Source organism: Passer montanus, unplaced genomic scaffold (genome assembly GCF_014805655.1).
Source record: "Passer montanus isolate IOZ18808 unplaced genomic scaffold, ASM1480565v1 scaffold21, whole genome shotgun sequence".
In the NCBI taxonomy this organism is placed as follows: Eukaryota; Metazoa; Chordata; class Aves; order Passeriformes; family Passeridae; genus Passer; species Passer montanus.
The window spans coordinates 2755370-2772737 of record NW_024366703.1 but is presented as its reverse complement, the minus strand read 5'-3'; the positions used below and the strand labels follow the sequence as shown (position 1 = coordinate 2772737).

The following is a 17368-nucleotide window of genomic DNA, read 5'->3' as shown; positions in this document are numbered from 1 at the left end:
AAAGTTGAAGTCAAGCATCTTTAAACACAGCTTTAAACTACATTCATGCCTTCCTGGATGGCACGTGGTATAAAGGCCTATCTACCAGGGCATGTGAGAGCATGGAGCTCTTCTTCCTTATGGTTTTGGCTGTGCTTCTACACAACTGCATCCTATAAAAGGTGGCACAGCCAGCCCCACTGCTGTGCTGCTTTTCTGAAAGGCAGATATTTTATTCTCTTAGGCATGTGGACCCTGGCCAAAACAGGACCAGGAGCAACACGTTGTCTTAGTGTGTCAGAGCTGTGCACAGATAGCACAGACACAGTGCCAGGTGTTAATCAGTCCACGGCTGCACAGTTTGGCCCATGGCTGTTAAATCATCTGACTGCAGCAGCCTGAAGGTTTTCCTTCAAAAAGCAGCACAGTGTGGGGATTTTGGCAATATAGCAGTGGATTAGACACTTAGAAAATGCAGCTAGATTAGAAGGTCCAAAGTGGGGTGGAAGGTTTTTCTGACTGCTTAGCAGTGGAAAGTGGAAGGTGCTCAAGAGCTGTACAATGTACACTGGGCCTGGGAAAAATGTCTCAGGTCACTGAGACCTTTAACAGCTCAAGTCTATGAAACTGGTAATGAGTTCAAAGCTACGTCCTGCCTTTCCTTTCAGGCTCCTGCTTGATGCCATGCACAGATTTTAGCTGTTTCCAAAGGCTATGTACTGCCTGTCCAGGTGCCTCACTTCCAGCTATGTGGCATTTTGGAGGAACTCCACATGGCTGTGGGCACCCAGCATTGGCAGGGCTTGATTGCCAGCCTCTGGCATGCTGTGGCCAGCCTTACCTTGCCTTTCCAGGTCCTGTGGTCAGGTGGCATCCATAGGACCCTACCCCACACACCCAACACTCCCCACATACACAACACACCGACGGGCAGGTGAGAGCCAGCCCAGGTAGCTCTCTTCCTGTTTTGGCTGAGTCCTGATACTGGCCAGAGATTTTTCTCCAGGGAACTGATGACAGAATCAAAGAAAGTCACCTTTCTTACCATGTAATCTGGAAAAATCAAACCTTTCCAGCAAAGTCCCCCCTTCTGTTGAAAGACTTTGTGAGATTTGCACAAATGGGTGTGTGAAAGGGAAAGACCTCACAGCAAAGCTGCCAGCACTATACTGGTCCTTTGAATTTAGGAGCTGAGTCCTCTGCGCGTGGTGATGGAAGAAAGGTAAGGTGTTTTTCCATGAGAATGATCTCCTTTGTTCTGATTTACTAACCTGAGTAAAAGCAAACTTAAACATGACATCTATATACTGCACGGTAAGAAAGACAGAAGTCATGCATTGTGCAGATTTTTTTAATGAAGAAGATGCTTTCATTGTACCAGATTCTGCACTAGAAAAGCATCTTACACTCTGAAGGTTCCCTTCCAGAAATGATGGTTCTGTTGCGCTGCTAACCCTTCAGCTCCTATTTCCCTGAAGGTTTTGAACATTAGAAGAGAACAACAGAGATAATAATTTATGCTGAGAACAACAGAGAAAATTACTTTTACTAGAACTGGGAGCTTTTCCTATAGAAAACTTGCACACGTACAAAACTCTATATACACACAGAAGTTCTTTTATGAAAAATAGAATCTGTATTTGCAGCACAGTAGAATCTACACAGCAACACCTACATTTCAAATTAATCAAGTGTAAGGTAGGTAACTTTTTTTTCAAAAAAAAAGTACACTTTGGTACACTTTGTAAACTCATAACACCAGAGCTTTCCCTTAAAAAAATTAAAAAATAACAGCCTGCATTTTTAATGTATACAGAACCTTACATTGATTACATAATGCAGGACCATGCATTTAACCCATTCCTTTTCTTCAGATTATAACTTCTTTCCTCTTGTAAGGGATCCTATAACTGGAGTCTTATATTGCACCTTTTAGTAAACAAGTCATAAAACTTCTTCAAGTCCTTAACAAACTAAAAAGGCTAGAACTTTTTTGAAGGAAAGATATTGCTACAAAATTTGTAATTATTCCTTTTGCCATTAATAATTCACTTGAGTTCAATCAGAACTGCCAATGAAAATGTAATTTAAAAACTTTATTTCTGAATGAGTATTTTTCTAATATAAATAACAATTTTCAAATTACTCTGTCCTAGGTCTCTTCCAAACTAGCAGTATAAGCTTTACTTGGCTCAGCACTGTCATTGTAAGAGTTTCTACCTTCCTGAGTGCAAGTTTTGCTTTGCTCAGTGTCAGGATTATAAGACCGTCCCTCTTCCTGAGAGCTGGAAATAGCTGCACTCAGTTTTTTCTCAATTTTATCAGCTATAGCACACATTTTTAACTCTCTCAGGCTGCTTATTAGGGTTCTATAGGCTCCTTTCATCCCATGACTCTGATACCAGACTCGAAGCAGCCTAATCTTCTGTTCAGATGTGTCACCAGGACAATCCTGGATGCTCTGGTCTATGGCAGGTTCTGATATGCGGTGGTGACGAACAAATTTCTTGACGTCTGTGAGGGTCATTTCTGCCACAATACCAGGAATGTGGCTGCTCAGGTCAACATCTAGGAGCAGGAAAGAAATGAATGCACCTGACTCTTTTATCCTACTGGGTTTTATCACCTGCACTCAGATTTGATGCTTCTCCTATCCAAACCAGGTTAAGTTTCAGGTATTTGTGACTCAGTATGGTATACATGTGATTTTTTACAATACATGGTAGGTCTGTTTTAACATGTTCCTGCCAGATGCTAGGTATTTCGAAGATTCAGGCTTGCAGCCACATTGCTTTCTACCATCAAAAACAGAGTCTCAGTTCTCTCTGTAACTATTCTGTCCTTCTCTATAATGGACGGGTGGTCACCTCTCACGTACCCATCTTTCTCAAAATAGCATTGGGAGAGGTCATGAAACTGGACAGGTCTTCTGTTGTGATACAGCCTTGGAGCTTATCTTTTTTCCTATTGTGTACCTGTGGATTTGCACCTGAACACAATGTAGGTTTTGTAAATCTTCAGTCCCACTGTGGGACTGCTCCCTAATTGTAAATATCCATGGTTATAGAAACACAGTTTGCTGTTTCTTAGTGTCTGTGCCACATGCAGAACAAAAATTCACTTGTAGACGATGAGTAACTGCTCCCTATACAACAGAAATTCCTCCTGAGGCAAGACTTCCATGATGCCACTAAGTGCCTTGATGAGCGTTATATGAACTGGCACTTCTTTAGCAAGTGTTCACTTTTGTGCTGGAATAACAGGTGTGGACAGTGGCAAAGTCTACACAAAAATACTCTTTTTTTTAGTTTAGGAATTTTGTATCTGTTTTTTCTTTTTACTGAATTTTGATAGATTACTTGTCTCTTACCTGCAACTATGAGAGGTATATTCTCCTGAAAAAAAAAGAGAGAAATAACTAGAAACAAGCTTTGTAAAACGCCACACTTATATAAGAGGATAAACACATTTCATGATACTTCTTTGATTTTCTTTTAGTTTTCTCCATGATTCCTCTTTTATGAGTGAGAGTGTCACACCAGACAGACAGACCTCTTTTGACTTGGGTACGTTTGGGGAATCACCTCCTAATGCCTAGAATTATGCATGGGGACAGGAACATCCTGGGTTGGTGGAGGCCTGATGATTTATGAAGTTTTGGTCAGGGTCATGTGACTGAGGAAGCATTCCAACAATCCTGAAGAAGTAATACAGGATTTCTCTTACATCTCCCCAAAGAGTTCTTGTGGTGAAATTTACTTCATTCTTGTCATAGAAGAGAGGCACACAAATGTTTGCGGAGACCCAGTGCAATTTAAATGAAAAAAAAGTTCTTTGCATAAAGCTGAGTTTTTTATGATCAAAGTAACAATACTTACTGGCTCTCTGTAAACTGGATCTTTTGGGTCCTCAATGTTCATAAGACCCCTCTGTTTTCTCCTGTCTGAAACAAAAAAAGCACTTTTAAAATCTAGGGCAGTATATCTCTCCTTTGGACTCCAAGAATAAAAGATTATATTTGAATAAGCATCTGAATATCTCATTCAGAGTATAATAGGAATAAGTAGGGAATCACTTACGCCAGACTATTGCTGCAGTTATTACTAGTAGTCCTACCAAAACTGCCAAAGCAATGATCAACCACAGCATTTCTGGTTCTGTTGGAACATTGGAAAATTTGCATGAAAGTTAAGTCAAGAAATGCAATACAGCAGCACATCAAAATTTAGACAAGACTGTGTCAGATTTTAAAAGCCCTCCTGTTGTTTCCTAACGACAAAAGCCAAATATGTTAGAGACATACTTATGGTGAGCTGCCCCTAAAAAGGGGTAATAGCTCTCACACCTGCACAGTGATCAAGGGAAAAGCATACTCTGCAGGTCAGCAGAGGGCCCAGTAGGACTAAGGCCCTGAGCTGTCAGGAATTACTATGGCCAGTGTGTAGAACAGGATAATTGCAATTGCCTCTCAAAATCCAGCACATGCTGGACCTTGCTACGTTTTAAATGGTACCTTTTGTTCCACAGACAGTGTCTGAAGCTGAAGTACATTGTTTTTCAATTACACCGCTTTCACATCTGCAGAAAATATGAACACAAATTATTAGGGGATTTTTTTTCTCTCTTAAGCTGTTGAGAGAGCAAATAAAAATTTTCTAAGATACTTTATCAGCAAAATATTTCACATTTTGCTGATAAATATGCTGGTTTCATATTCCAAATCCCTGATCTTGGGGTTTGGAATTCAATTGGTATAAAAATGGCATGGTAATTTGTGGCAGTGGGAAAACATAGGAAATTATTTTTCAGTGTAACCGTAGATCACACAAAGACAACAGGAAAGCTCAGCTACTTTATTAGACTTTTTGAAAAGCATATACAGGCTCAGTGGATATATAATTTTTTCTTCATGCCTATGGAAAGCCTTCATGGCTGCAAATTGAGCTGACTGAACTAATTCAGCTCAGGTGCAAAGGAAAACTGGTATGCTTTCCCTGAGGTTATAGATTACCTTAGCCTCTGTCTTGAAACCAGCTGGAAGAAAATGTGATTATATATTAACAATTTCATATGTAGTGATGAAGGCATGAGCTTACATGGTACATGGAATGCAAGTGTCACATCCTGCAGGACTGCAGAAATAGTTCTTTGCACAGGCACACTGCGTGTCCTCTTCTGGGGTACAGTTCTTCACAACCTCCAAACCTAAAACCAGATTTCTTAAAGTGTATTAGTCTGAAAAGGCACGCTTCTGCCCACAAAGTCTTGTCCTCAGACTTGCTGCTAGCTCCACCTCTGCTGGAGCTGGCGAGGTTTAGCTTTATGATACACACACAGAGCTCCCAGAGAGACCTCTGCTGGATGAGAGCACAGAAACCATCACACAGTGCAGCCCTCGCCAGAAGGGGACTCCTTCAGCACAGCCAAATCCCAACTTCTTGGTACTGTAAAGCCAGAAGGAAACCCAGAAGATCACACAGCCAATCTCCCTACTTGATAATGGAGATGGGTTCTTTGCACTCCCTGACACACAAAAAGTTTTACCTTTTCTTGAAGACCTCCAATGATGAGGAATTCCACTCTCTCTTTTTTGGCTAACATACCCATGTTAAGTATTCTTCTTAAGAATCAAAACAAATTATTAATTTTCTCCTATCCTCAGTTTATATGATAATGCTATCTCCATCTATGAAAAAAATACTTCTGCATTAAAAATTACTGTACCTACCTACTATGAAAGCTATTTTCATAGGCATATAAAAACAGAACTAATTTTTGAGTTACTACATTCAGTGCCCTGCTGTAATTTGAAACTACTTGATATTTCAAAATTTGATGAAGCTCTACTGTGAAATCAGTGCTGAAGTAACTCATGGAAATAGAGGATATGAATGATCATAAGAATGGTTCACATGGAACTTCAGTGGTAATTTTCCTTTTGCCTATTGTCAGTCTACTGACTTCTCTTCAACTACATTATCGTCCATGGAATTTTGTGACTAGCCATCCCCTTACCCTTTTCCTGCCTTCAGTTTTAATAATTGTGACACATGTAAAACACTGAATTGTTTTGCTCTTACCAATTTCATCACCCACACAAGAATGCTTATTAGAGCAGAAAATGAGAGGAAAGTTTTCTATCCATATTGAGGCCCTAAAGCAAGGGGAGAGCACTAACGATTGATATTCCAACAGGTGATCTGAGTACAACCATACTGGAGTTGAGAACTGTCTCTCCATTCATCACACTTGATTTTGGGTATGAGGAATGAAGAACTACCATTCCCTAAATCCAAGCAGAGCAGATCTACAGGACACCTGGTGGAACTGGTAGGAGATAAGTTTAATGGATTTTTTTTTTTTTTTAATCTGTGATGGGTATTTTTGCAAAGGGTAGTGAATTTCTGCTGTCACCCAGCAGGTTCATGAGCAAAGGGCTCATAAACAGACACTGAAATGACTAGGTAGGGATAGATCTTCTAATGTCCTCTCCCTCAGCTGTGGGTGCTGATGGAATGCAGGGAAGAGACCACAGAAAGCAGACAGGTTGGTTTGTGTTGTCTCTGAGTAGCACCTCCTGCCTCCACTGCTGCATGCAGAACACTGGGGTGGGTGGGCTCTGCCCCAGGAGGGCTTGCCTTGCAGTCTGGCACGTATCCCACACTGCATCTTGAGTGTCTTTCAAAAGACAACAATCATTTTTAATAACATTATCAATTATGTGAAAGGCTACCAAAAAGAAAAATCATTACTTCTTACACCCCTCTTTTAAACAGAGGGTGAAGAAGAGGGAGAACTTGCCTTTCTTGACTCTAACCAGTTTGTACAGTGTCTGTTTTGCAAGGACTTTGGCTAAGCAAAGGCAGATATATGGAGAAATAATGGACCAACTATTTTTCTTCCTGCTTTGTGCTTGATGAAAAGGAGCTGGAGGATAAACTTACTGCTTTCTCACAAATTCATTCATGTCCTACCACTAAAAGTTTTGACTCTACATGCTAACCACGATTAGGTATTGTGGAGAAATCCTGTATGAAAGAAGAGTCATTGCTACAGTTGCTATTTCTATAGACATACCAAAGTTGCTGTCGCACAATTTGCATCTCAAACACTTGTCCAAGTCATTAGGGTGATTCATGAATTCCTTTCCTTTCTCACACGGAGCACAGTGTTTGATAACATCTGTTGGGCAGGAGACATTTTTAACAAAACCTGTAGAGACAGAAAACCAACAATCAATTTAGAGAGCCGCCACCAGCTCTAAGACTAACATCAGAATTTAGTTTTTAATCTGTAATACTTTTTGATTCCAAATATGGAATGGATATTCTTTGTGCATGTGTAGATGTACTTCAGGAATGTAGTATACATAACATTGGATTATCCCCACCCTTCCTCCAATTTAACACTGAAGGAGAACACACCAAACAAAACTGTACATGAAAAATTGAAAAACCCACAAATGTATGGAATCCTGTAGGCAAAAGCATGTGTCTTTACTTTTTCAACCTTTTTCAAATATCTGTTTGTTACTTTTTGGTTCTTTTGTAACAAGCACGTTATGAGAGAACTACTCTCTGTAGTGAGAAGTAATTGGTGCACTAAACTCAAGAAATATCTTTGAAGTGGCTTATGTCCTGTAAGAAACAAAGATACAGCTGGAATGAAGCACTGCATCCAGGAAACCACCTCGTGCCCCTTCAGTATCCCAGCACAAAGCAAATGTGCATGCTGTGGTGTCCCCTGTTTGACTTCTCAACACAGTCTTACAATCATACTCACCGCTTCTGCATTTCTTGCAACACTGAGTATCTAAATTGTATTCATCCTCCCTGCAGTTAATTTCCCTCCTGGAAATGACCCTCCTATTAGATGTTATTAGAGCTTCAGTATCATTTTTGCACTGTGTTTCAATAATTAAGAGAGCCACCTAGGAGAGAACAGAAAATTAGCCAAAAAAGAAAAAATAAAAACCTGTTTAGGACTGTGCACTAAAACTGTGTGTTTGAGTACTAAAAGAGTCACATTAATAGTGTTACTCTATAACTAAACATATTAATATTCACTCCCTTGTTAAAACTGTTCATTACTTTAGATGAGGGCCCATATTAAAACTATAACCCTACCACTCTCCTTTCAAATTAATTTACAACAAATCAATTTCTTTGAATTTTTTGCACTGTCAAGTTAAATTGCATGCTTCTGGGAGTTTTTTGTTTGTTTGTTTTTATTTCTGTCATTAGGCAGTAGAGTTTTACTAGTGGCCCCTGCCCTGCCTCTTCTCATAGTAATAATAAAGCACTGCGGCCGCTCAGAGGCCAAACCATGTTTTTTTTTATTATTTTGGAAGAAGGAGGAAGAATGATAAGGATAAATCTGGTATAGTTTGCCTTCTTCTCAGCAACATTTTCTGGAGAATTCTCTATTTACTCTGCATGCACTAAATATGAGATGTCTATATAATGGAGTTATGGATGCTGACCATAATTTTAGTTAGGTGCAGAAAACACTTTATGTTAAATTACTGAAAAAACATTTTGGATATCAAACTAGGCTCTCAAGTGAAGGAAGTATTATCTGTTGCTAAATGAATGATGTAACCAATAAGACCACTGCCTTCTACAGGTAGCCACTTCTTTTCATCCTCTAGTCTATTCACAAGTGAGAAGATGGAAAAAAAAAAAATTCCTTAGCACCTAACTTCTTGAAATGTATATAATATTAATTACTGGACTGAAATTAAGAAGGCCTTTCTTTGCACCTGGAGGTGAAGCTCCAGCAGCTGAAACAGCATAATTAGCACTGGAGAAACTCTGGGTATGCATGCTCAGCCCATCACTTCCCCTGTTTGGTGCTCTCTCTTCCCTTGCTGCCAAAGGTTTCAGGGGGCTCTCCTCTGAATGCCAGTGTAATGATGTTAAAAAATTTAAGTCTCCACAGAAGCTTTCAAGTGGATGTGTCAAATTAGTGTGAACTGTTTTCCCTTTGCCCGGGAGAGCTATTTCACTAAACACTGGATTAGAAAGTCCAATTAAAAAATAATCACTAAAATATAGTCAGGGATGTATGACCAGACTGGTGTGGTTTTTCCTAAAGCAGAATGAAGAAAATGTCCAGAGAGTCAAGCAGAAAATAGAATATCATCAAAGAAGGAAACATATATCTAAATTACTAATACCAGTAAAACCTTGATTCTTTTACCAAATGCCTGCAAACAGTGTGTGCAGAGACAGGTATTCCCTCTCACCAACAAAGCTCTCTGCCTCTTGTTCATGCTTTTATACAAATGGGCTATGCTGGTATGCGGGGCTGCAGAAAAAGAACATTTTTAGATGGATGCCCTTTGCTCCTGCTCACGGAGATGAACTTCCTGGTACACTTACAAGAAGTGGGGGTGACTTCTCAGAATTTGGCACTTAAGCAGCACCAAACACCTACATTGGCTCTGCCTGCAGGGATGTCTTACAACATCTTCCTGTGGAAGGAATAATGATAAAACCATGAAGACTTTTTTTCAAAGCAATGCCCTAATTCTTTTCAAACATTTTTCCTTCTGGATTTGCACCCTCTTAAAAGCAATCCATTTGCTATTTATAAATTTTGGTGTGTCTCAGGAAAAAAACCCAGAAAAGTGTTAATAGTCATTTAGCTTCCTGTGCACACCTTAGTTGCTTTTTCTGTTGTCCCTGGGCAGTAAACACTAATATCAGAAGGGAAGCAGCTTAGGGGCTTTTATACAGGCAGGGATGATAGGTGCTTTTTTATGACATGTACACTCAAGCAGTGGTTGTATGTTTTCAGCCTAGAATGACTCAGAGAGACTCTGTTTTAATTTTCTCAACCTAAAAAAAAAATAGTTTTAGTATCTAAACTGAAGACTGTACTAAGCAGTCAATGGGAATAAGATCAATCAGGTAGGGACACCTACCCTTAGCAGAACTCATAGAAATTATCATATGAGTCCACATTTTCTGGTTTTGCTGCACTTGCATTGCCCAGGCAATGAAAAGAGTTTTCTACCTGCTTCCTCTCCTTCATTCCAACAGGATCCTCCAAAATGCTTACCCCAACAGGTACTTGCTAAGGACACTTTTATGAAACCTGTTTCATCTGCATTTCTAGGGCACAGTGACAAGAACTTTCATTTCTTTGAATACTGGTGTCATTCTGGGATTCTCAGGCCTCCAGTTCTTCCTCTGTCAAAATATTCTTCATGACATCTCAATCTATTTCAAGAGAAAAGCTTCTGCAAGACACAGCTTATAGGTATGTAATCTCAGCTTTGGAAGTGTGTGAACATGTAATTTGCATATGGGACTTTTTTAAACCTTACAATGTCAACCCTGAGGAAAAAAAAATCTGTTTTCTCCTGTTATCTTAATAATACATTTTATATTTAGCAAGCCACTTCTGTTTCTAATCTATAAATGCTGATGGATGAGAAGACTGATGGCCACAGTATGTGGCTTTTTTTTCCACACCACATTTGTTATATGGACCAGGTGCATGAGCTCATCAGGGGCTTTCTAAGTGTTAAAAAAGGAGGAGGATGGATTTTTCTTGCCTTTTTTTTTTTTTTTTTGCCTCGTGGAAGTTAAGTTGCTAGAACTAGCTTCATTTTAATATGCTTTTCTCTGTAATTAATCTCCCTTGTATTAACTCTGTCAGACTGGCCTTTTCAAAGAATAATTTCACTCAAGGAGTAATCTTAAGAGGATTCTCTACTCCAGTTCTTTCACTATGACAAGAATTTTTTTCTTCCAAAACCTCGAGTATTATTTTTCCTCCAAGTCTTTTTTTTTCTCCCGCCGAGGCTGAATCTCTTAGTATGAAAATAACCTCTAAAAATAGTTTTTCACATTCTAAAATCTTTTCATGAAAAGAACAAAAAGAATCCGTTTTTTAAAGCCCAACCATGGGAGTTGGTATTTCCCCACATCTAGAAGTACCCCGACCTTCTTAAATTCCAAGGGAAAGGCATGTGTTTAGTGCCTGTGAGAGCAAATAGCCTCAGAGTGTTCAGCACCTTAAAACACTCACTGTCCAAATTCAATCCACTACCCTTTCATATCTCAGCTGACTCACATGCAAACTGAAACAACATACTGGGCCTGGAAGTTGTACGATTGGTTGTTTTGTTGGGTTTTGCTTTTTAGAAGTACTGTACTACTGAGCACCTAGTAAATACTACACTATTTGGAGAGCTGGGAGAGATATTAACAGCTCTCACCTCACTTTGTTGAAGCTAAGCATGAATTAGAGTTTGACAGATAGAAATCTAGCAACTCTCACCCTTTTCCTTTTGTAACACAAAATGGTTTTCTTATGATTTTCTCTTTGTTCAGTGAGTTACAGCAAAGATAAAGGTGGTTACAGTGGAAACATGTACAGACATGTTTCCAGAATTGGGGCCCTTATGCTTTTCACTTGAATCTTGGGTCATCCCATCATTTTGTGGCTGTTTATACATGTACATGTAAATGTGTGTATTAGTTTTCCATGATATGAGGAAAAAAGGTCAATGCAGTAATGTAGGAGCCTCGTATTCAAAGTATGTCTTCTGAACTTCCAGAAACTGCCTGCTCTGCAGTCATATCATAATTACAAAATATTTACTTAACAGTTCACTCTCTGGCCTATTCCTTTGGCCTGCTGTCTTGAGGAGATTTTATGGTGGTGCTTCATTCCCTATTGGCCAGCTGCATGGCCAGGAATGGTTGCAGATGAAGCAGGAGGCTGGGCTGGAGCCTGGGAAGACCAGGCGTGGGCTCGGTTCAGCTCTCTCTGTCTTGCACGCTTCAGGCTGCAACTCGGACTGTGAGTTCACTGCCTTTGCTCCATTTGTATCCCTGCTTGCTCAGGCAAGAAGCTCTTTTTTGTCTTTCCCCACCTTTTCCTCTGGACTTTAGTGGAAATCATTCAGTGGTGCCTTTTTGGTTGGTTTTTTTTTTTTTTTTTTTTTTCCACTTGATCTGTTTCAGCTTGCAGTCCAGGGAGCCTACGGAGGCGGTGGGAAAGACCCAGGCCAGCAAATAAAGGACACTAAAACCCACCAGTTTCACCTGCTGTGAGGAGCAGACCAACGCCAGAAGCTCAACAGGTTCCTATCTACTTTTGCCTGAGCTGCTGTGTGGATTTTTTTTCTTCCCTTCCCTGGGATAAAGGGAGCAGCCACCATCCTTGCCTCCTGGCCATCGGGTTGGGCTGGGGGCATGGGGTATAAGGTTCAATTTATTTATCTCCCATGCCTTGTGGGTATCTTGCTATGTTAATAATCAGGGTTTATTTTCACTTTCACCCACTAGTGTTAATTTCTGTCATTGGCAAAAAGGGATTATTGGAGCCCTTCTCCTTAGAGAAAACATTCGTTCCAGAGTGTTTTCTCCTAAAATCTGTCTCTAAACTGATACAAGTGTGCCTCTCAGTGGTACGTAGTTTTGTAGCTTTTTCTACATGCAGAACTCAGATGTTTTCTAACTTCATAGACCATTGTTATTTTTGCACGACTATCCCTAAATCTTCTTTTACTTGAGTGCAACGTAGAGTTCCTTGCAAAATTGAGATCTCATTCAACAAACTGTTTCCATGTTCTGGTTTAACCAAGAAATATGTCAAACTCTGACCAAGTTTGACTATTTTATAAGTAGTGAAACATCATGCCAATTAAAACAAAAGCCTTTTTTAAAATAGAAATTATGTAGGAATGCTACAGTCTTTCTAAGGTACACTGAAATTTGGAAACAACTGGAAAATAACAACAGAAATTATATATTCTCTGGAACAGTGTTATAAATGAAAGTATTTTTAATCTTGAGATATATATTCTGAATAGTTCTAACATACTGAGCTACACTGATATTTCTGTCATTAGTTGGCTGCTCCTGTCCAGGAACAGGTAATACACACTTCTGTCGGCAGATGAGAATCCTTCTTTGTATTTAATTATGCTTTGATGATTTGTACAGGGGCATGTATAGAGCTCTCTGAAATACTTTAAATATTTTACCACCTGTTATGCAGTTGATCAGATCACAATTTGAGTGGTTTATACATTAAGACTTGATTTGAACCTGACAAACCGCAAAACAAACTGCGTTTGTTAGCAATAAAGAAAAGACTTGGGAGGTCGGTGTCTCTGGAGCGGCAGGATTGGGGCTGGGGGCAATGTGCTCTGCAGCCACACTGCCAGCTGTGTGTGCTGTACACGGGGCTCGCTGCCGCATCCCCCGGCATCCCGGGGCAGCTCTACCTGGCCGCCGGCCGAGCCAGGGCAGCCTCATGCCCCGGACCTGCCCGGCTCTCCTGCCCTGGAGCTCCCAGCCGCTTCAGCAACACACCTGCACCAGTGCAGACCCTGTGCTGGCCGCTGACACGCTTCCTTACTTCTCCTGTTGACGGCAGCCCTTCAAAGCGGATCTTTGTCAAGGTAACTTTTCTGATGAGGGTGAGACACGGGACCGAAGCTCTCGGGAGCTGCACGGACTCACTGCACAGGCATGGCTCAGGCAAACGGGAAGGCCCTGCCCTACTGCTTCCAGTAAGTGCTGCACACTGACGCCAGGCTTGGGCTATTCCTCTGGCTTCTCCTGGGTCACTGTCACAGCGCTTCGAACTCCCCCCTCACAATTATTTGCTTTAATGCTGCTTTCCCAGCTCGCTGGTAGGATCCGCTGAGGAGCAGCGCAGGTCGGCTCCCACCGAGCCCGTTCAGCCCGGGCACGTCCCGCAGCTCCCCGTGCTGGCAGAGCGGGGGCTCTGCACCCGCTGTGGGTGCCTGCGGACCGGTGCCGGCTGTGCCTGGGTCCCCCCACCTACAGCTCACCATCCGACAGCCACCTGCATCCATGCCCCTATATTCCGTGCGCTTTGCACAGCACGCCTTCACTGAGCACCCTCCAAAAGTGCCTGAGCTTGAAGGTGAGTTTTTTCCACTCAACACATCGCCTAACGAACTGACGGAACTGGTGGTAACAAGTTTGCACGCACGGCCGGTGGCGAGCAGCGCTCCTCGCCCGGCGGCGCCGCGCTCCTGGTGCCCGCCGGCCCCGCAGTCCCGGCCGGGGCTGTCCCCGCCGCCCGCCCGCTGCCCCGCTCGGGGGGACACTTACGAGGAGCAGGGCAAGGAGCCGCCTGGCCACGCCGCCGCCGTCCCGCACCTTCCCCATGCCGCCGCTGCCCGGCACCTTCCGGCGGGAAGTGGCCCGTCCCTGCGGGACAGCCCGAGCTGCCCGCGCCCTGCCCCGCCGGCTCCTCCCATGTTGGCAAACACGGCTCGGCCCGCCCCCGGCACGGCTCGGCACGGCACTGATCGAGACGGCCGGGCCGGCCGTGGGGCGCGGTGATCCGGCCCCGCAGACAGCGGCGGGACAGCCCCGAGCCCCGCGGTGACAGCAGCGAGGGCACGGAGCTCCCACTCGGCTGGCCCTGGCGCCGCGGGCATCGCGGGTGCTTGGCCGGAGACACCCACTCGGCAGCTCGGGGATGCCAGGCACGGCCCCGAGGTCACCAAGCCAACAGCCTTAGTGCTGGAAATGAGACATTCGATTCCTGTGCTTCAGGTGCTGGGCGGAGCAATTGCCTCCCCAGCGAAGGCAGAAACTCTTGTCTTTGTAGTACTGCCAAGGACGGGCTTGTGGCAGGCAGTCCCGTATGGGTAGGATGGAGCAGGCGCTCAGAACAGGCTAAGATCACTGCAGCAGGCAGCTCTGCCTTTTGCTGTCTTATTGAACGGGTTGCTCAAGCCCGCGACTTCTATTTTCTACCTGTTTCCAGTCACTTCTTGTGTATTTCCTGCAAGCTTTCAGAGGTTTGAAATGCTGGTAGTCTGGCCTCCTTTGTAGAGTTAGAAATGACGTGACGGAGTTAGTTACCAATATATGTTTTCATCTTTCAGGTTTTGACATGATTCGATTGCCTTGAGAGGACCATGGTTGCAATCGAGCTGGCATTTTCATTTTAAGCACCATTTTTCAGTGGTTTATGACTCAGATTTTCAAAAACCCTTCAGCTTTTCTGCTGGTATGGCTCTTAGCTGCAATACATAACGTCAACAAAAAATAGATACTGTTTTAAATACTTTAGGCTTTTAAACCACTTCCGGATAAACCAAAAGCGCTGCTGACACACTTTTAGAGATGCTGTCTTTTGAGTCCCCTTGAACAATCCACTTTTTGCCTTCCCAGTGGCAGTATGGAATATAATGAAGGAGAGCCATGTCTTTTGGGTGCGGTGCCTGGGTTACACGTCTCTAGTTCCTATTGCGAACCCAAACCAGCGTGTCTGTGAGGCTGCTAATTTTAGCGGAAATTTGCGTGCGGGTAGGGGTGGAGTAGGGACTGCAAGCAATGTTGTCCAGATCTGGATCATTGCTGCAGCAGAAAGCTTGGTAGAATTGTTTCCAGATCCATCACGCGAGGGGATCTTGTTTTGTCCTAAAATCAAAATCTTATGTGGCTGGGCCCTCAGCAGGCATTGCTCAGGGTTCAGTGACACCTCGGTGTGCCTCCTGCTCTATTTGCCCGATACCTTCCTCTGATGTCGCTCTAGTCTATTGGGTGCATGTGGTTTGCACTCCTCCCTGCCCCCAGGGTGTGATGACTGTGTGTAGCTCCTTTGCGGTGGAGTGTTTTTGTCTTCGGTAGGGAGCTTTGAGAAATGTTTGAGAAGCCACCAGATTCATGTCAAAACAACAGTGTCTGCATGTGACTTGAAGTCGTACCTTATGTATTTAATAACTGTAGTTGTCTGGGTTTTTTATATATATAATGAAGAAGGAGAAATGTGTTTGGAGGTCTTCTTTGATGGAGAGAGAAGACATAGGACTCATGATTTAATCAAGCAAAAGCTGTTTATTGTGCTTCTAAACATTGTTTTTATTTACTTCTTATCTTGGTCTACACAGTCACACAATGTTTAATTGGTAGCTCTGTTTTGTCCATGCATCTCTTGGTTGGTAGCTGTGCTTTGTCCATAAGGCAAGCATGCATCATTTTCTTGATCTAATTGGTAGATGCTCTGTCATTTTACTTGAATTGACACCACTGTTTGTCAGCAACTTTTCTGCTTCTTCTTTCTTCTTGCAACATCAGCTTTTTTATCCCCATAGATGACTTTGTTCTTTACTTCCAGATGGTTAAGCTTGTTCATTTAGTATATGTCCATTGTCCTGTAAATATGATCCTACATTTTGAGTATTCTGAGTTGGTATCAGCAAGGACTATAATGCCAGTGTTTTCATCTTTGCTCTGTTTCTTGTGCAGCAGCAGCTTTTCAGCTGGTAAAAGTGGCAGCGTTGACTTTTTTCTTTACTCACCCTTCATCTGAAGCTTAATTCTTGTGTCAGCAGAGGCCTGCTAAGCAGTACAGGCTCTGCAGTTTGTCTCTGCCAGCAGATGGCCTTGTGCCTCGCCTAATGTGGGAACAGGGGTCAGGCTGGGGCAGGATGCAACTCGAGGAACACACACTTTTTAGTTCCTTTGTAATTCCAGCTTTAAAAATGGAATTAAAGTTCTGGAATTAAAGTGATTTTTAATTTATTTTTTTTTTTTACTGTGACGATTTGATTTGTGTGTGAGTATGTGTTGTGTTTCTTTTTTCCCCTTCTAATTGTTGTCCTATGTCACACGTGCACTGGTCATAGGGAGTTCTGCTCTGAGCAAAACAGCCCAGGGAATAATTTTGGACACACATGGTGACAGTATTCTTGCATTTGGTGTTTCTGAGTTGGAATCATTATTCACACCTTAACTGGCATCAAATCTTTTCTCCAGAAAGCTGCTTGCACCTAAAGAAGCTGATTTTGTTGATGTATTATGATATTGTGGCTTGCTAAGTTTTTGAGAAGGTTAACTTAGCTAGTCTTTCCAGGTGAAGAAAAATTTGTCAAGGTGCAATAAAACAAAATTGAGGGCCCAGAGCCCTGTGCATTGTATCGGTCTCACCTCAGAATATTGAATTTATATTTATATTCCAGAGGGAAAATAAGGGGGGAGGAAGTATAAGATCTGACTTGCTTTCTACTACATTTTCCTGTTAGATTATTAGAGATTTTTAATTTTAAGTTTTAAAAAAAATATTTGGTTTAGATTTGTTTTGGCAAATTGGTAGTCTTTAGCTGTTCTTTTGTACTAAGATTGGGCCATTACATTAATTGTGTAGTTCCATCAAACTTAAATTCTCCTTTGACCTAAAATACACGTTAAAAGACCATTGTTGGTTTGTTTTTTGGTTTGTTTGTTTCAGTTTCTGTCTTTTGTTTTCTTTTGCTTTCCTGTTTTTCCTCTCTCCTGCCTCATGTATGTTCAAGAACAACCAACCTACTGTTGGCTTTTTGTCCAAGTCCTAGAGTGAGTGATCCATTACTCATGCAGCTCGATGTTATCTCCTTCAT

The 17368-nt window shown here is 42.2% G+C and overlaps 1 protein-coding gene across 1 annotated transcript; it reads right to left on the bottom strand.

Moving 5' to 3' along the window:
- Nucleotides 1-1326: 1326 nt before the first annotated feature.
- FAS (Fas cell surface death receptor) lies at nt 1327-17368 on the bottom strand. Its single transcript, XM_039709049.1, has 10 exons — nt 17299-17368; nt 14088-14497; nt 7762-7909; nt 7057-7191; nt 5076-5184; nt 4493-4557; nt 4059-4136; nt 3858-3922; nt 3350-3374; nt 1327-2547 (listed from the first exon to the last, which is right to left on the bottom strand). The coding sequence occupies exons 1-10, from the start codon at nt 17366-17368 to the stop codon at nt 2132-2134; spliced, it is 1521 nt and encodes a 506-aa protein (XP_039564983.1). The 3' UTR covers nt 1327-2131.